This window comes from Phalacrocorax aristotelis, chromosome 4 (assembly GCF_949628215.1).
Source record: "Phalacrocorax aristotelis chromosome 4, bGulAri2.1, whole genome shotgun sequence".
Lineage (NCBI taxonomy): Eukaryota > Metazoa > Chordata > Aves > Suliformes > Phalacrocoracidae > Phalacrocorax > Phalacrocorax aristotelis.
This window is the reverse complement of record NC_134279.1, coordinates 51,057,133-51,077,330: the sequence shown is the minus strand read 5'-3', so window position 1 is coordinate 51,077,330 and position 20,198 is coordinate 51,057,133. Positions and strand designations below refer to the sequence as shown.

The window sequence follows — 20,198 nt, the reverse complement described above, 5'->3', positions numbered from 1 at the left end:
TGGAGCAAGATGAGCAAAACTTAAGCATCTTACTACAGTGTTCTCAGTATATATGACACAGGCTCGGTCCAGTTCATTAGAGCAACAGTGAAGATGCATTTACGGCGTACAAAACCGCCTTGCCTCTGTTTAGTTCTTTGCTGTACAGAAAAAGGATTTTGCAACGGTACAACCAGAGCCATGGTACAGTATGTTGCGATTTAACCCCAGCTGGCAACTAAGTCCCGCACAGCTGCTTGCTTGTTGACCCGCCAAGTAGGATGGCGGAGAGAATCGGAAGGGTAAAAGTGAGAAAAGTCATGGGTTGAGATAAAGACAGTTCAACAGGTAAAGCAAAAGACACACACACAAGCAAAGCAAATCAAGGAATTCAATCACTACTTCCCATGGGCAGGCAGGTGTTCAGCCATCTCCAGGAAAGCAGGGCTTCATCATGTGTAACAGTGACTTGGGAAGACAAAAGCCATCACTCCGAATGTCCCTCCGCCCCCCCTTCCTTCTTCCATCCCCAGCATGACACCATATGGTATGGAATATCCCTTTGGTCAGTTGGGTTCAGCTGTCCCAGCTTCGTATCCCCTCCCAACTTCTCATGCACCCTCATGCCTACCTTCTGGTGGGGTGGGGTGAGGAGCGGAAAAGGCCCTGACTCTGTGTAAGCCCTGCTCAGCAGTAATGAAAACATCCCTGTATTATCAGTGCTATTTTCAGCACAAATCTAAAACATAACCAACCCCATACTAGCTACTATGAAGAAAATTAACTTTATCCCAGCCAAAAACACCACACAGTGGTACTAGTGTGATAACATAAATTGAGGAAAAAATAAAAATCACACCCATAGCTCATATAGCTCCTGGTAAAGACCCATCTTTAAGTAAAACTTCACAAAGTAACTGAAGCAAGATTGGATGGCTATGAAAAAATGTTAAAAAAGCACATCAAGAAATGAAAATAGCTGGAAAGCTATTAAGAAAATGTACTTCTTAAATGACTCTCACATGTCAGAAAGTAAATTCTGCATAACCCTGGCGTGCTACCAGAGTGCACGGCCATACCAGTGATTGGAACTTTCAGCTAGAATCAGTGGAGCTGGTCACACCTGAGCATGAAAGATAACACCCATAAGCTTATGACAGAAAGCACAAAGATACAGATGGGACCAAACTGCTCCATGCAAACACAAATGATTCAGACCAGTGAAAGGACTTTGTGCCTTTTAGACTAGCTGTCCGCTTTTTCTGATTATATCAGCTCGTCTAATAAAAAATACCCATTTCCAGAGGCACTTGGGTTCTCATATGTTGTGTGACTATCATAGCTGGAAGACTACCACAAGAGACTGTAAAAAATTCTACCTTCTGCATTCTGACCAAGAGCACAAAGTTTACTAAAAGTAACAATTCCACTTCAAATATGCTCAAAAGTTAAGGTTATTCTTGGATTTCAGAAAATCTTCAGTATGGCAGTATATTATTTCTGACACAACTCTGAAAAGAGAGCAGCAGAAAAACAAAATATGTGAAGAAGTACAGAACTAGCATGGAGCATTCAATTTCCAGACGGCTCTGAGATCAAAGGGACAAGTTTTACAGCTACTAGGAGAATCTGTGGGAAGCAGAAAGTGGAGCTGCACCTGCTATGCAAACTGCGTAACTACCTTGAATGGTTCCCTTCCCTGGAAAAAAAAAGAAAGGCATAAATAGGGCAGCCAATCATGCAGGGATTTATTTCAAGATGTGACATTTTCTCTACCTTCAGAGATTTCCTCTGAACCTTGAACAATGTCACCTCCTTCAGATTACCCTCTTCATGACATTAGAGCAGCCCACAGCTCGCTCACTCTATCCAGTTGGGCTTTCTGAAGCGGGAGTGAAAACCACACAAAAAACCCAGCCACTGACAACTAAGCTATTAGTCTAATAACATACGAAAATAGCTATTTTGAGGTGTTGCTTCTGCATCCACCGTTTTCAAACTAGAAAAACATTAACTGCATCTGGAGATCATGATGGACAGAATGTAACAGAGAGCAAGTAAATGCTACAAGCAAAATGAAACAGATAAAAAGCAGTATCTTTCTTCAGTGGCAATACACCAGAACTACAAAGGAGGCTGCAACAGCTCTCAAATGCTCTGGAGGTTTTGTACAGTCATTTATCACCACCATATCTGCTCCATTATGTTTTGTTCAAGGATTATCAGATATATATCTAAAATGGGAATGGGGCAAGAAAATGACAAGCGTCTATCACCCTTCTTCACCTATAAGTTGGCTAGGTGTTTGGATCCAGAAGTTTCAGCTGATTATTCACCGCTTAAAACTATCCTAAATTACTCTTCTGAACTGTATCGTATCTGTGAAAAAAGATGCACAGATAACAAGGATGATTACAGCCCTTCCATCTTTTGAGGTACTTGGATTAACACTAAACTGCTAATCCAAAGAGAGATAACGCTTTTATTGGTGTGGTTTAAACACTGAGCATGTTTGCCAGAAATATGTGGGAATTATATTCTGAGCAGCAGCCACTGATTTTTTACACATCTTACATGGAATAAATTACTTTTTAACATGCAGAGGAAAAATTTTTCTATTTAAAACATATACTTTTCTCTTCAGTTATTGATCTGTTACTAAAGGGACTCAGTGTCACCCATAAAATCATTATCTTAGAGTAGGTTGAAGTGCATTACAAGATTATTCTATTGAACTGTATTCAGTGCACTGTAGATCTTCAACTGCCTCTTTTTAATGAAGCATCTAACCTTAGTAAGTTACATACTGCTAGCCACAAAGCGCTGAAACATGTTTTTGTGTATCTGCATTCAATTTCTATGTGGCAGAAAGTAAAATTATTTTGTCCGCAGCCCAGCAGTAATCTATTCACTTCCCATTATAGATTGGAAAAAGTTCCAGTACAGTGATGGTTCTAGCAAGTTTGTTATATACTGGAAAATGCTTTTCGTTAATACCTTGACTTGATACAAATGATGCACGTGCAGTACCTGAACTGTGTACGCTTCTACAAAACTGAAACTGAACTCAAATGAGTTATCTTGAGCTGGAGCCCACTGGGAACACTGGCACCTGAAACATAAGACCACCTCTAGTACAGTACACGTATTGATGCCCTCTCCTGGAGCGCCTTTCCTGCAGTCCCCTTCCTGGACCAATCTTTCCTGCGGAGGTGGCAATCACCTGACAGCAAGCTTCAGCAGGTTTAGGTCTAAATCTTACAGGGCCTGTCACTAACCCTTAGTAGTCTTACTCTCCAGTTAAGGGGGCTTTCCAGTTAATTCAACAAGGAGTCTGTGCTTCATAACTGATCATCCTGAATTAAATTAGTGTAATCTACCTGTCATATAGATGTAAATAGCACAGAGCTCATCTTTGTCCTGATAGTGTTCACACAAAAAACTGATGCTGAGATCATTCTCTAAAGGAAGAATTAAGATAAGTAGTCTCCTTAGGCTCCCCTGTACTCAGGGGAGAAACAAACTTCACTCCCAGAAGCTTTTCATTCAGCAATATCAGAAACTTCTTAACTCTGATACTGTTTCCCCTTAAACATGTTCATAGGGAATATGATTAAAATACCTTCTAGACTGATGAGAATCCTACATGAAAAGTTTCAGTAATGCAGAGAATAGTTATCTGTGTGTTACTAAAGACAGTAGGACCCATTTCGCAAAAAACATCAAGCATGTGGTGATTTGAATCAAGATTTCTAGAGCTAATACTACTTTTTCTTTCAAGGTAACTGCAACAGAATCCTCACAATTGTTGCAGGTTTGCAGTGTTACACATTGTGCGCTAAGAGACTCTCAATTTAAAAATGACAGTAAACCAAATAAAGTGAAATAATCTTTAATTCCCTTTTTAAATGTGCATTTGAATTCAATACAGAGCTGTAAGGCACTCTCATAAGTCAAAAAAAATTTAAACATTCTTTCCAAAAGAAGGACAGTAACGAGGCAATGGTATGTGCGTAAAACATAACCTTATCTGTAACTGATAAACAATGAAATATGAACATTCAGGTTTCAGATGCATTGCAATGTAATGCCATTTCTGTATCATGACACTACTCAGAGTAGATACTGGCACTGTAAATGAGTTCTCATCGGGGTTAGGGGCTTGTATTCTCTTCATATCCCAGTAAAAAATAAACTCTTTAATAAATAAATATATAAAATAAATATATGCTATCTGGAGATGTATAAATAGGTCCATCCTGAAGAGAAGTTCCATCTCTGACTATGATGCACCAAGACCTAAGGTCCATCGCTAAAGTGGAGCCACAAAAAGTTCTCAGGATTTATTACTATTTTACAGTCTATTTATTTCTATTTCTTCCAGCTGTCGCCTCATCCACATGATGCAGGTAGTTCTTTGCTAATTTAGGGACCATAGGTAATCCAAGACAAAATTGCCGAGAGTTTGTTCATTTTAAAGAAGTCACACTCCAACTTCCCTCTGGTTACTGGCTACCAAACAGTTCAGCAAGTTTGAAGGAGGCCGGTCTGCTCCCAGCCTTAAGGCTTTGTCTCCTAAATCCAAAGGTTAGAAAACAGAGGCTTGCCTATCACAAAGTAGCTTCTTCCAATCCAGCACCCTAGACCTCTGCAGGTTCCTCATGCTGGTACTGCCATGGAAGCGGGGCCAGGATCAAACAGCTCCAGTACGGGGGTTTCTCCAAAGCTGCCTCCTTCCTCAGCTGTATCCTAACACATCTTTGTACAGTTCTGGAACTCTTTCAGGATCCACAGGCCGAGGCAAGAAATGTGTAAATTTCTGGTGTCTTTTGGACCTTGCCCCATCTCTGGGAGTACCGTCTTTGTTAAGTGCTACGAAGTATCGCCGCCCCGAATCTCCATGTTTGTACACATTGGACGAATAAGTGTTGTACCAGTTTTCCTCAAACTGTTCCCTGAAGATGCATTCAGGAGTAAGCTTCTCCTAAGAAAGAAACAGTGAAGAAAAGTAAGTCAAGCTGTCACTAGGTATCTGAACACACAGGAAAAACACGTGATAAAAATAAACAAAATGTTTTAGGCTTGTGCTGCCTTATTTTTCACTTAACTGTTAACAAATCAGACTCAAGAAGAGTATGTAGACCTGACACTGAGTTTGGATGCCTAATTTATCCTTTATTCTTTCAAAAACTGAAGCTGCACGTATACAATTTTGGATTTAAACATGAGTTAGTTAACTCACTCTCCAAGGTGGCATTACTCATTTATGATTTAACCAAAACTCACCTGACCTACAGGAACTAGATTATGAACTAGAAATGAGATTTGGTGGAGGGACACAGGTGCAATACAACAGATGAGGAAGATATTTCCATGTGTTCTTTGTGGTATGCATCACTTCTCACATTTTATCAAAGACTCTATTTTACAGTCACGTTGGTTGAAGTTATTCAACAGATGTGATTTAACCACAATGAGTACGAGCTTATTTTCATTCTTAAGTGCAAACATTCAAGTGTCAGGATCTACAGGTATTGCCAGTACTCTTGCACCTCGCAGATTTTTCAAATAACAGTGGTACCTAACTGTGACATACACTATTATCCTCTTTCACCCAGAATTTGAAAGAAAGCTTTCATGTTAAAAAGCTGGTACCTGGAAGTACCGCCTCCTGATTTGTAAAAGAGCATTAGGCTATCCATAAAGTAAGTCAGGGTACTATATGAATCATGGTTTATTGTTCTTAACTATCTTTTTAACTTTTTTTCCCCCAAATTGCATTCAATGTTTTTGATAATAGAACGTATACTATGATACATTTGCAGTATTGATAAAAATAAAGTTAGATACTAGGCAACTTAAATGCTTTTTTAATAGCTAGTTTAATTCAGCTGGTTTTGTCATAATTTAAGAGGAATATTTCTTTTCAGTTCTCTTTCTCTAGGACAGCGAAACTTTTCCCATCAAATCTTTAGTATCCAAGGCTATACCATATACTTTCAAGAATACATTTCAACAGGAAAAGACGTGTTTTGAAAGCTAAGACTACCTCAGCTAGCTGCTTGAGGGTTTTGCGTAGTGCTAAGAAGTTAATCAAAACCTCAACATGTATGAGCTGACACGAAAGCGGTACTTACAGAGCCATAGAGTTCTCCCTTCTCATTCATTCCAAGGTAAAGGCCACTGTCCACGCCTCTAATACTGACCAGTCCCACCGCCACACTGATGAATTCAAGGATACCTGAACATATATCCAAAGGAAAAAGAGAAGAAGAGAGATTGCTTTAACTCAACTTGTAACACACGTCAATAAAAACATCCAAAATGCAGTTGAAAGCAAGTGGAAAATGTACATATTGTATAAATGTGGTCTACTTTTTTCCTGGAATTTCAAATATTGTGTGGAAATGTATACAACATTCACAAGAAAGCCATATGAGAAGCCCCCTTTAGGCACCAGAATCCTATGCCATTTAAGAAACCTTTTTCTTTCCCTATGTTGAATATGAAAGGATTTTGTTCAGTGCTGAGGCTAGAGCCTTCAGCACTATGCAGTTGCAATCTATAACGATTATACACTATTTGCTAAACTGCTTACTCAAACATAGGAGGATAGGTTTGAGCTACCTGAAAAATATACTTCACTTTTTCTACAGCATTATCTTAAAAAAACACATCCATTATTAGATCATTTGAATGGAAATCAAAGTACAGATGGGAATTTTATATAACAGAATCTACGCACAGGGAAAAAAAAAAGGAAAAAAGTATTTGCCAGACATCTTATCTAGCATATGGGCCCACGCCTCTTGACACAACTTGCTATCTTCAGTGCAGGCTTTTTAAGTGCATGAAATATGCTGCTTATTTGCTAATGTTTGGATTCTAGCATTATTTATATTACATTTGCCCAAAAATGTACTGTGTATTAATAAAGTATTCGGGGGATGAGGAGCTATTTGAAGCCTGCAATTTGGCAAGGGTATGCCAACATATTTAACTAATTGATATGCACAGATTACAGTACATACAAAACATGAAAGAAAAGGAATGTGTGAACCAGCTTTTTGGAAGTTGTTAACAATGTAAACAAAGCCTCAAAAAGAAGTTGTTCTAGAATCACACCTAAGATTTTGCTGTGCAGCAGCAAAACCGCAAAACATTAAAAAAAAAATCCTAATCTAAGGTAAGTGGTTTTAAGTAGTGCATTTGATTTTGATTATGACTTTTTCATCTATTTGCTGTACTTATGATTACTCTTCTTCATTCAGGACCATCTTCCACTCTCAGACAGATGGACTGTCTGGACTATACAATAATTTTAAATGTTTTGAATTTTAATTGAGCTTTGGCAGGTTTCTTATTTATATTACCAAGCAGCAAAGATAAATCCTTTACAAAAAGCAAGCATTAAACACTCTATTGCATGTAAATCATCCTAGTTTTCCAGTTCCTAAAGCACAATGTCCCATAAAAGGAGGTGGAGGTATTTTGTCTTTCTGGTATCATTTTCAAAGTCACCCTTTTTCAAAACTATAATAAGCAGGTGATTCAGCCCACAAAGTAACCACATCAGACAAACCTGCCGAGAACAGTGGTAGGATAAAGGAAGAACGTTTCTAAAAAGCCCAGTAAGTGTTTGATCTGGGGCTAACTTTTTTTTTCTTTTAAAGCAAAGATTTATTTCATGTTTACACGCTGTAGGAAATCTTCGTTCTGAGAAGAACGGTCTGTTTGACTATTGCTCTTTTACTTCTGAAAACATCCACGTGTTATAAAAGCAATTAAGAGCCATTCCAGCACATTGTTTTGACTATGGGGAGGATGATAGGAAGCTCTTTAATCGCCTTTTTACGACTGCTAAATCAATACGCACAAAGGCTCACACGCAGCTGGTAACGGCAGGTTTGTTTAGATGTCCAGTTCCTACAGCTACTACAACTGAGGATTTACTTTTGCATCACAGGAAACGTTTACATTTTTGGGTTGTCCTCACCTACTTTTGGTTTACTGACAGAGAAAGTTCGGGGAAGCATTTTAAGCATTTGAGCAAAGAGGCATTTTAGGGCCCTCTGCTTCACCCTTCTGTCCTGCAAAACAAAGCGGTCTAATGCAGCCTAAGGGTCAGCACGCCCGAGCTCATGATCTAGATTATTCTACGAAGGCTCGAGAAGCTCCGATATGGGTAACGAGTACGAAAGATACTGACTTTTGACCTTCCCCACTAAAACAAAGCTGCAGGTGTGCGTGCGCGCTCACGGACACCCAGCACAGGCTCAGCAAGGGGTCCGTGCGCGCCTCCCTCCCCCCCCCCAGCTCGCCCCGGTGCCCTAGTGCAGCCCCCGCGGTTTGACGGTGAAGGGGGAGAGCTCACCCACCTGCCCCGGCGTCGCGCCTCCCTCCCACGGGCACGACCGCCCACGCACAGGTACGCACACCCGCACAGAGCCGTACACGCACAGGCGCCCGAACGCGCGGGGACGCGCGCACACGCGTGGGAGCCCCCGGGCAGGCAGCACGCGCCCGCGGGCAGAGCCGCCTACCGAAGAGGCTGTGGTCCTGGCGGGTGCCGCGCACGCTGCCGTCGGGCAGGATCTGCAGGTGGAAGCCGGTGCGGCAGTAGAGCTGCCGCCGCCGCAGGATGCCCTGCAAGTGCGCCAGGTCCGCCGCCGCCGCCGCCGCCGCTCCGCCGCCGCGGGCCGCCCGCTCCCCCGGCGCCCGGCGGTCCCCCAGCAGCGCCGGGCGCTCCCCGGCGGGCGGCAGCAGGAAGTGGGCGCCCACCGGCTGCCCGAGGCCGTCCAGGCCGCCCAGGAATCCCCCCACCTCGGCCAGCGGAGCCATGGGGGCGCGGGGCGAGCGGGCTACGGCGCGGCGGCGGAGAGCGGCTGCCGGCCTCTGCCGGCGGGCATGTGGGGGTGCGCGGCGGGGCCCCAAGCATGGGGAGCCGGCAGAGCCGAGCCGTGCTGAGCCGAGTCGAGCCGAGCCGAGCCGAGCCGTGCTGAGCCGAGGCGAGGCGAGCCGTGCCGGTGTGAGCCAGGCGGCGGGGTGGTGTTTATACGCTCCGCGTGTATATATATATATACGGCGGTCCCCCTGACATATGCTAATGAAGCCCTCTGCGGGGAGGCTGCGTTTGAAATTGTAAACCGGCTCCCCCTCTCCTCGCACCTTCCTCTGATCTGAGATGACGGCGGGGAGGGAGGTGCTGGCGCGGCTCCTGCGCCCCGCCGCACGCAGGCACGCACCCACGCCGCGCACACGCGGGGAGGGGCGGTCGGGGGGAGGGGGGCAGCCCCGGCGCGGAGCGGGCAGCGGGCAGCGGGTCCGGGCGGGAGCTGCCGGAGCGTTCCGCGGACAGGTGCAAGGAGAGGCAGGAGGGAAGAGGGAGAAAGGGCGTTACCTGAGGGTTAGGCCTGCCCAGACACACATGAAAGAAAAAAAAACCAAAGATCTGACAGTTTTACTCCCTGTTTCTAAAACTCTAATAAAATGTACGTGCATTACCCTTCCCTTTTATCACTTCAGTTACAAGGAGGGGAATTTCTAAAGAAATTGGCATAGTCGGGGAGGTGTTTTCCCCTCTGCAAATTCTCCCTCGCATTTAATTTATCATTAATGTGACATGAAACTGATCTAGAGCATTTGGGTATCGACACATCGTCGTAAAAACAGAAATGGGCAGGCCCGTGGTTTGGGATAAATATTTTCAAAACCCACAGAGATGAAGAAAGAAAGATTGGGAGACGGCTCATCTAACACATCTTCTTTGGGGTTTCGCATTGGGCCCGTGACCGAAGTCTGTGAGCACCACAAATTATCTACTGAAAGATCTCTGTTGCCTTTCTACAGCACTTTGAATCGATTTAGGGCTTTGCTGTCCAGTTCCGGATGAGCATATGCATTTTTTTTCATCCTCAAAGTAGAGCGGTTCACGCATGCAAATGTACTGGTGGGACACATGTTCGTTATCAGCAAAGGTAAAACAACGGTATATTAAAACTAAGAGCTTGACTTTTGCCTTCTTTGCCGCTTTTTGTGTAACGTGTAATGAATTTTAGGGCTCCAACTACGTGCCCCATCTTAGTGTTCAAAATACGCAACACAGTTCCTTGCCAATGCCAAAACACGGTATTAGAGTATAAAATGCAAAGATCTTTCATAGTTGATTCTTTGAAAAGTTCGAGAAAATCACTTGGCGGTTTAAGGTTTCATTTAAACAAAAAAGTTGCAGAGAATCACGAAACGAAAGATTAGTTCTGCCGTCTTGCTCCATGGTCTTTTCAGCCACAGTCTAAATCTGAGAGATCAAATGGATTTTACTGCTTAGCTTTATTTGCTATGGAGAGTATAGGGCTAATTAATTGGCAGGTGCTTTAAAGCAGGTAATGCTACACCTTTTCATCATTGCAGTCCTAAGTACTGCCCCTGTGTGCACCTGAATTATAAAAAGGCTGCTTTAAAGCAAGTGATTTACTGTGGAGGGATTTAAAACTGAAAAAACTAACGCTAAATACAATGATCAGATAAATCACCTCAGAAGAGAGCACAGGCGGACCTGCTCTGAAGGCAGCTACAGATAGATGTTATATTATTTTACCTTTCAGATAACAGGAGCCTGTCATGTGGTGGGACCCAAAAATCCACCATAATCGAGATTTCAAAGCACATCTGTGTAAACATTATCACATCAGTGTAAAACATCAACCAATGAGCTTTCTCTTTGAACCAAATCTACTTAATTGCAGTGCTAAATCAAAGAAATAGATCAAAGTTGAATAATCTATACGGCACCTATTTCTCAAGTAGCCTGTATACTGATTACTCAAATATACCTAAAACGTTTGAAACAGTCATCAAGTAGTTTTATTGACATGACTGGCAGGTCAAGATCAAACTGTTCATCACAGCTGCTAAGTTGGAGGACACGCATTAGGGTGGTACAGCTAAATGGAGGAGGAATTTTTTTCTAAGCCTAAAGATGCTGCAGTACGGATAATGTTGCCAGGTCCATGCAGCACCCTCCGAGTCCTACAAACAGTAGAGGGCTCTTCTGGTTAGACGGCACCACTCTCCCCAGTAGAGAAGGTTTGTTTTTTTAAAAAAAAAAACTCTCAGCCATCACACACTAGAAGACCCTTATGGCTAAATCTTTCCTGTTATATAATAGGAACATTTAAAGTAGAGTGGAATATATAACATCGACCTTTTCCGAGTGGAGTCTTTAATGTCTGGGCACTAAACCGGTTATGCTGTTTTATAAAGTACCAGAAAAGAAACAAAAAGATAAGAATTTTTTGTGTGTTTGCACTAGTCATGTGACAGGAAAAGATAACACTAAAGATTTTTTTTTGCACCTTCTAAGACTATACCATGGGAAGTTAAATAATTTTGAAGAGTGTTTTTACGAGAGTACATAATTCAACTTAAAGTATACAGTACAATCTAATCAATTCTACATATACTTCCTAGAGACCGCACTTCCAGTGTCGTTGAACAAATACATATGTGGTCGAGTTTTTATTTCCACAGCAAGCAGTTAGGGGTTCTGTAGACAATATAATTGCTGTATATTTCCTAAGAATAGCATATTGTCATAGGCAAAACCCGGTGACTACCAAGGGAGTGGAGAAAGCAATGGACAGAAATCTCTGATAGACAGTCTATATAAATATGTGTGTATCTAGAGAGAGAGAGAGATATCTATAGATGCATCAGGTTGGTTAAAAAAAACAGTTCTAGGCTGTAAAACTATATCCTGCAAATTATCATGCCTTTATTAATTTTAAGACTCCCTTACAACAGTGCTGTGCCAGCCATACAAGTTTAATGATATAATAAAAAATATTGTCTAGGAGAATGAAGGGGGATGTGTGTCATGAATACATGAGAAAGCAAACACAGGGCGGAACAAAAACCGCCCAGTAGAACATAAAGAAATATGTCCAGCTGGAGATACCTGTGTATCATGGTCTTTTCCAGATTCTTCCCAGATCTGGACAAGAAAACATGGTTGGCTGCTTTCAACAAGACGAGTGGAACATGCAGAAGTTGCGGTGAGAGCCTTTCGGAGCACAGCAAGTCAGAGTAAAATAAGGTGTATTCTTGTGCAGGATTTACTAGGAAGAAAAGAACAGAATCATTTTCAAGGCTCCACGTACAAATCAGGTCATAATCTGATATCTAAAGCCTTTTAAGTGAAATACATACAGACTTTAAAAGCATTCAGAACCTTTTCTCCTGAACCAATACAGTAACAGGTATGTATGCATCTATACTTACATGTATATATATCTACCTATTTACAAAAACTCAGACGAGGGAAAAGTAATGCTGAAAAAATTTATCTTCCTATGGAAAGGAAGTTCTACATTTCTTGCACCTTCAATTTTCTTTTATCTCTTTAAATGAAGACAGACGTTCATAGGGCTTTTTAAGATGAATGATTTTATTGTCCATGTTTTTGTGGATATACAGGAATGTTTGGGGGATTATACAGGAATAACTCCTGTATAAGCGAACGGGACAGAGAAGCTAGGTAGTGAGCACATGTTTACATCCAGGGAGAATGGACCTTTTCCACATATATCAACATCCAAATGCCTCATTTGGCAGCTTTTGTACTAGTTCTGTACGTGGATCATTGGTTAAAAACCACCTTGATTTATTTAAATTACATAAGATGTGCAGACAGTGTACGGTTTTTGACTTGCTGCACAAATAAATCGTGCTCTTGTTCCTAAGCAAGCACCTCACCAGGGAAGTTCTGACTGACATACCCAGGTGTAAGTAGTTACAGATTTGTACTGGATTTTTTGAAGTGAAAAAAAGATTAACCTAAAAGTGTTCTATGAAGAAGCATTAGAAAGGGGCTAAGCAATTTCAGGGAAACAATGTGAACGGGGAGATAGCTCATGGTTCATGTCTACAGTTTAGGTGACTGATGACTTATGCACCAAACAGGTTTACTTTGGGACACTACATTGACCAAAAGTGGTTTCTTTTCCAATCAAATGGAAAAACTAGTCTATTTTGAAAAGGTAATTCTATTGGTGAATGATGTCTCCTAATGAGGCAGCTAGAACTGAAAAGATCAAATAGCGACGGTCTACAAAATTTTCTAGACTAGATGCGTAGTCATGTAACTGCAGGAGAAATACCTGAGTTTCAGTCACGCCAAGGATCTGAAACTATTATGGTCTTGACACCTAAATATTGGCCTTTATATTGGCCCTTTATCATTTAGTACAGAGGTGTAACTCAGACCTGGAGACAAGCCTTTAGCTTCGGAAACATTCATATAAATAAAGCCATAGTCATTAAAAAATTAACAAAAGTAGTTGTTAGTTTTTAACAGATGGGAATAATGGAGTCAAGGGAATCACGTGAGGGATGAATAGGCTTATGGTATTCTAAAATATTGAAAGAAATACAGTAACTCTATCATTCACCCCAGGTACCTGCCTTTCCAGACACAGCTCTGAGGTAATTCAACCGTGGCCATGCTTACAATTGTATGATCTGTCAGACTTTCGGTTGACAAACATGGCCACAGTTCTCCCTTGGCACAATATCATAACCATGGAAATGTTTATTAGATATTGAAAATGCATGAGAGTGTCTTAACCTACTAAAATGAGTTTCAGTTTGTGCATTTTGTGAAATCTTGTTCATAATATACAAGGCCATCAAAGATTTAGGAAAAAAAAAGAAAGTAAAACTGGCTGAAACTTGGGAAGAACATATTTACATAAAGAAGAAAAAGGCTGAGGCTGCACCTGACCATTGTAAAAAATGCCATAAGGTGTGCTGTGACTCGAAAGGTTTGTGTGCAGCTCATGAAGTTTCAAGATAACATAGGCCGCAACACAGGTCATACCATGGAGGACACTGTAACATGAAATGCCTGGCAAGGCTTATTGCCCGTCAGCACCAGGTAGGGACAAAAGAACTTGCTCATCTTGAACAAATGGTTAGGCTAAGGAGGCTGCCTGCAGCCAAGAGTATTTATCAGAGGAGAGGCTGCTGACATGGCAAGTGTCTGTGGTTTCCTGATGAGAAGGACTTATAACCCAAGTATAAAAGGGTAGGATAATTAGGGTCACTGGATGCTTTTAAGAAAGCCTTGGCAGTAAAACAGAGAACAATCTTGATGCCGCAGCCACCTCCAGCCTTCAGGGTTACAAGGCCAACGAGGTCTGGTTGGAAGCTCTTCCTTCGCCAAAGGCAGGGCTTCCAGGTTTCTGCAAGGACACGTTGCTGGGTTGTGCGGACGTGCTCCCCTGGGAGCAAGGCTATGAAAACCCAGGGTTTGGCTCTGGGCAAGGTTACGGAGCACAAACGGCACCTGCTCCGTGTGCCAAACGGGAGCGCAGCCCACGCAGGAGCTCGGTCCCCAGTCACGGCAGCTCCCATGCAGCACCAGGCACTTCAGCTTGACCTGCCCGCATCCAGGCCCATGCCACCCCGTGTCTCCGCCAACTTGGCTGCAGCTCCAGCCCGCCGCAGGCAGGAAACGTCCCGCTGCTGCTGCGGGCGCCGAGGGCCGGGCGCGCCGCCCCACGGGCACCCCCGCGGGGGCGCCGCCTCGCGCGACCACGCCGAGCTCCGGTGCGTGCCGCCCCGCCGGTGGGCGGCGAGGGGAGGCGGCGGTGGGGGGGGCCCGGCCGGGGGCAGGCCGGCGGCGGCGGGGCGGGGACTGGAGGGGGCCTCTCGCTTCCCCACCCCTTCCCCGCTTCTCGCGAGGCTTCTGCCGGCGCCCCCGGGGGCTCTGTCCGCCTGTCGCCGGGGCGGAGCGGGGGCCATGGCCGCCCTGCGCAGCCTGCTGCGGTGGCGCCGCCGCTTGGGCCCCGCGCCCGGCGCGCAGCCGGCGCGGAGGCTGTGGGCCGGCGACGGGGCCGGGGCGGCGGGGCTGAGGCGGTGGCGGCGGGAGCTGGGCTGGGCGGCGGGGGGAGCTCTCGCCGGGTACGTGGGGTACCGGCTGTCCGAGCGGCGGCGGGAGCCCCCCCGGGAGCCGGCAGCCGCCGAGCCGGGCGGGGCCCGAGCGCTGCTCCCCATCCCCGTGGCGGCCGCTGCCAAGGAGACGGTAGGTGTGTGCGCGCCGCGCCCCTCCCGCCTCCTCTCCTCACGGCGGCCTCGCTCCCCGCCGCGCTCAGTGGGGCGGCTCGGCGGCCGGCCGGGCGCTGCCGGCTGCCCGGGGAACCGGCCAGAGCCAGTGGGGATGGAGGAACGTCGCTTCCCGCCCTTTCGCTGAGGAAGCGTCTCGGCGAGGCGGCGGCGCTCCCCGGGCTGTGGCGCAGAGGTGACCCTGCGTGGATCCGGCCCCGGGGCTGGGAGGCGAGGCAGCCTGCGCGGGCAGGTCCCACGGGAGACGCGGGCAGAGGCGGGAGCTGGTCACCCGCCTGCTTGCCGTCCGGAGAGGAGAGCTGTCACTGAAGCGGCTTGGTAGGCAGTACCTTCGCTGCCCCTCAAAATGTAAACCGTGTGCATCTTCCCCCACTTTTCATCCCTGGAGCTGCCCTAACGAAATCTTTCTTTTTCTTTACCAGAAGATTTTATTTTGCAAATAGAACTGCTACTGCTTTTAACATAAAACTTTCTGTGAAGTGAAAGGTTCATGCAGAGCTTCCTAAGAAGTGATAGTGTAGCGCTTGGTGCAAATCAGTAATGCTTCAGTTGGGCTAATTCAGGGGAAACATTTATTCACTGATCATGGGTAACAAAAAACAGCTGATGTGAACCTGGAAAATGAAGCTTCCTGTGATAGGGAGAAACTCTTGCACAGTGCCGTATGTAACATATGGTAACAATAGGCGTTTCTTCATTTAAAAATTAGGTATTTCTAAAAATGTCAAGAGCCATGATTAGGTGGTTTGTCAGTATGGTTATCTGCTAGAACTGGAAATCAGTGGTGCAAATAGCCTGCTTTCTGTAGATCAAGTTTATCTTGTAATATGTTTGGGAAGAGGATCTACATTTTTGGGTTGGAGGCCTTGGGCTCAAGTATGAATGCTGTTAGCCCTTTTACCCTGAATTGGTTAGCAAAAAGGCAGATATCTTGGCAGCATCCTTTATAAAGGGAAGTTGAGCCAGGGTTTTTTTGATTATTCATGTACTTGTTGGCTTGACGGTGTTACTGTGGCACAGGCAACCAAAGACAAACTCTTTCAACCTTTCATACTGATTTGATTTGACAGAACTTTATACTGGTTTACTTCTCTGGTCTTAAATTTTTGGTCTTCTTTCGAGGGAAGTATGGCTGCTGCACCCTTGAAAAGTCAACAAATTTAGCGTGATGTGTAATTTGGAGTTTTCACACACATCACAATAAAAGCATGGAGGTTGCAAAGTCAAACTTAAGGTTATATTTGAATCAATGTAAAATTAAAAAAAAATATATATCTTCTGTGCGTACATAGACTACTTTTTTTTTTAAGGCAAACACCAGGGGGGAAAAAAGGGAAAGAAAAACTTTAACATGCTTGGTTTTATGCCCTGATGCGGAAAGCGGCTCTAATTAATTCTGTTTTCCGTATGGATAGCAGAAAATTTGAAAGGTTAAGTCGAAATATGTTTGTGTGGGCAGATGCAATGTATGAACAGACATCTCGGAATGCTTACCTTTGTGTTGCAATATTTTATTTTTGAATGAGTGGTCTCATTGATTTCATATTGCAGATCTGAGCGCTCAGCATTCCTGAAAAAGCATCTTTTTAATTCAAGCCCCCCAAAATAATGGTTAAGTAGCTGTGAAATTTTTGGTCCAATGTAGTGGGTTGCTGTGCTTTTTTCATTATTGACTGTCGTGCTGCAGAAGGGCTTGTGTGGTCTTTGGCAAAAACCACAGTTTGAGACCAGATCCAGCTGGTGAACTACCAAGAGTGGTTTGACCACGAGCTCCATCTGCCATCTGTACTCCATTTATGATTGCCCTCTAGACCCATGATAAGCACAGACTTTTTCACTACGGGTTTCTAAAACATCTCCAGAGGTTTCTTCCAGGGGAAGAAAAGGGTGCAAATACCTTGTTCAAATTGCATTGAACGTACTCGTGGTATTGTGCAAGTGTACTCTATGGTAATGTCCTTCATTAGAAGGCTGAATTCATGTTGCCTGAGTGACAATAACTTTTACTTCCTAATTTTAAGTGCTGAGCTTAACAACCTCCATAGTGTTTAACAGTTTAAAAAAAATAACATTTGAAGTAGAAAATTCTGTCATGAAAAACCATATTAGTGTCAGTGTTATTAGGATTGAGGTTGGAGGTCTTGGATCTACGGCAGAGTGTGTTTGGAGTAATGGCTGGAGAATGATAACCTGCAGTTTCTGTATAGATGAGTTTGATGGAAAAGTGATGCACGTTTTGCTAGGAGGTTTTTACAATCACATGTACTGCCCAACAAAGACTGATGAGGCTCAAGTGTTTTGGGATCCTTTCCATATGCTTTTGGAAGGTCAAGGAGGAGTCAAAGATGTTTCTCCTTTATTCCTGGTGCACAAAGTCTGACAGCATTTTCTTGGGTTTTCTAGGTTTGTCCTCCCCTCACCCCTTTCCTATTTCCCTAGCTCCCCATTTCATTTGCAGTTTCAGTCAGCTTTTCATTCCACCAAGGCAAATTATCTAACATAGTTTCTTTATTTTTAATCTTCCATCCAACCCAAACTTTTCTACTTCATCCTAGTATTGCCATTTGTATGATTCTTCCTGATCTTCCCTGCAGCTGGATGCTTTTGCCAGGTGCTTTTTACTTGGGTCGTAGGAAGCAAGAAGCAGGTGGTGTCTCTGTTCTCAGTGTCTTGCTATTGAGATCTACAGCAGCTGGTAGAAGCAGTTATGTTGAATGCTTCTTGCCTCACCCCTGGGGCTCTGACCTGGAATGGCCATATAGCAGGTTGAAATTTTGGGGGAATTAGCTAAGAAAATTAGTATTTTTGGGTGATGGTTTGCACAGGCTTATAAATTTTTAACAGAACAACCACTAAAAAAACCCAGTCCTGACACTAAAGTGACCACCTTTTGCAAAACCGGAAGTCCTTTCCTTTGAAGTGCAAAATTGCTGGAGATTCTTAAAAAATTTAAAAATATTCTAATGTGGGCAAAACAAAATATATCTCCTTCCATAGTTTTTGGTTCCATTAAAAAAAATCCATTCTGAAACATTGACGACGGATAATTTCATTTTTAATGGTTAACCCCTAGTAAGTTTTCATTTATAAACAGTCTCATGATGTGAAGTATTCAGATATTCAAAGGGTGCAAGAGTGTTCAAGATGACTATGGCTGTCTCATCCATATTGTTGGGGTTTAACCCTGGCTGGCAGCCACCACAGAGCCACCTGCTGCTGCTTGCTCGCTGCCTCCCCAGGTGGGATGAGGGAGAGAAATAGAGGGGTTAAAGTGAGAAAATTGGAAGGGTTGAGGCAGAGAGTTCAATTGGTAAAGCACAACCACGCATGCAAGCAAAGCGAAACAAGGAATTCAATCACTACTTCCCATGGGCAGGCAGGTGTTCAGCCATCTCCAGGAAAGCAGGGCTTCATCATGTGTAACAGTGACTTGGGAAGACAAAAGCCATCACTCCGAATGTCCTCCCCTTCCTTCTTCTTCCCCCAGCTTTACATGCTGAGCATGACGTCATATGGTATGGAATATCCCTTTGGTCAGTTGGGTTCAGCTGTCCCAGCTTCGTATCCCCTCCCGACTTCTCATGCACCGTCATGCCCACTTGCTGGTGGGGTGGGGTGGGGTGAGGAGCGGAAAAGGCCCTGACTCTGTGTAAGCACTGCTCAGCAGTAACAAAAAACATCTCTGTATCAGTGCTGTTTTCAGCACAAATCCAAAATCTAGCCCCATACAAACTACTATGAAGAAAGTTAACTATCCCAGCCAAAACCAGTACACATCTAGTCATGAATTCCCACACATCTTTCTTATTTCTTGAGGTGAATTTTTGTAAAAGTGTAATAAGTGGAATGGCCACCTTGTTTCATCTAGGCAGCTCCAGCAGCTCCTGATACTCCTAGATACTAAAAAGGTGGGTGTTAACCTAGTTTATATCTTGACTTTTGAAGAGCAACTTTCTTCCACAGGTCACCTGGTTCCAGATAATGTTAATATGGCCTATGAAAGTATCTCGAGAATTGTGCTGTGCCCAGTTAGTATCCCTGCAGGTTACTTTTCTTCAGATTCTATTGCCAAGCCCGAATAATGCTTGGCAGTAGTGGTGAAATATTTAAGAATATAAGGTTATCCTACATACCTTGACAGTTAGTTACTTTGTCCTGCTGCTGTCATGTAGTATTTATTGATGCTTTAGTATTTATGGAATGAATAAATTTAAAAAGGACTTTTAAATTCCACGACTAACGCTGATGGTTACACAGGTGTTGATGGGACACTTTCCCATTCTTGGCCAGTTCAGAAACGAGGTGTGTCATTTGAGAGTAACTGAAAAAAAAACCACCCTAACACCCTATGTTGAGTCTCCTAGAGAAACAGAGTGTCAGAATGGTCTGCAGAATTTTATCCCTGTTCTACGAAACTCTTGCAGTATGAAACCTGATGAGCAACGCATTTGTGAATTTATGTGCAGGTGAATAAGATGCTGTTTGCTAGAGGTCAAGTAAGGTTATGTGCTGCCAACATGGGGTCAGCGGTGTGGCAAACCTCTTGAACAGACAAATCTCATGTGGTCAGTACAAAAAAATTCTTGCTTGACCAAGCATGTCATTGGAGGTGTTCCAGTGGAGAGTAAGATTTGTTACAGAAGCAGCATGAAGTTAAGCTCCCTATAGGATTCCCTTTTCCCAAATGCTTTCTGAGAAAAATTCCACTCCTGAGGATGAGGGGTTTATATGTAACTACCTGGAGGAAAATCTTGGTCGCTATAACAAAGCAACAGTTTTAATTCTAGGGTTGCTGCCATGTAACATTTCAGAACCAAAGTTCTGCACTCAGAGCTGCTGGTTTTGTGTCTGACGGTTTTGGTGAAGACTGGGAGAGCTCTACTAACAGACAGCTCCTTTAAAGTCTACGAGATCCTTATGCAGAGCAGGAAACTCTTTGAAAGAACTGTTATTTTGATACAGATTCTCTGTATGACAACTGAGAACAGAATTGACCTAAGACGACCCCCGATCAGATGTACTGCTTGTGAAGTATTTATGTTGTCGGAGCAACTGTGTATCATGCTTTTTCAGAGAAATATAACAATTTTAGAAAA

At 43.7% G+C, this 20,198-nt stretch overlaps 2 protein-coding genes across 7 annotated transcripts in view; one reads left to right on the top strand and one right to left on the bottom strand.

The window, feature by feature from the left end:
• Nucleotides 1-3,868: 3,868 nt before the first annotated feature.
• On the bottom strand, nt 3,869-9,079 carry FGF20 (fibroblast growth factor 20). Its single transcript, XM_075091407.1, is given in 4 exon segments — nt 3,869-4,963; nt 6,117-6,220; nt 8,523-9,043; nt 9,045-9,079. Coding segments are annotated over 4 exon segments (906 nt in total). The 3' UTR covers nt 3,869-4,717.
• A 5,644-nt stretch (nt 9,080-14,723) lies between these two features.
• Nucleotides 14,724-20,198, top strand: part of MICU3 (mitochondrial calcium uptake family member 3) — a 66,601-nt gene continuing 61,126 nt past the window's right edge. For 4 of the 6 annotated variants that reach the window (XM_075091404.1, XM_075091406.1, XM_075091405.1 and 1 more), the window contains exon 1: nt 14,725-15,061. In XM_075091404.1, the coding sequence (XP_074947505.1) occupies nt 14,780-15,061 (282 nt within the window). In that variant the 5' untranslated portion in view covers nt 14,725-14,779. Of the gene's footprint in view, nt 15,062-20,198 lie in introns of all 6 variants that reach the window. The other 2 variants (XM_075091403.1, XM_075091402.1) reach the window with 2 other exon arrangements.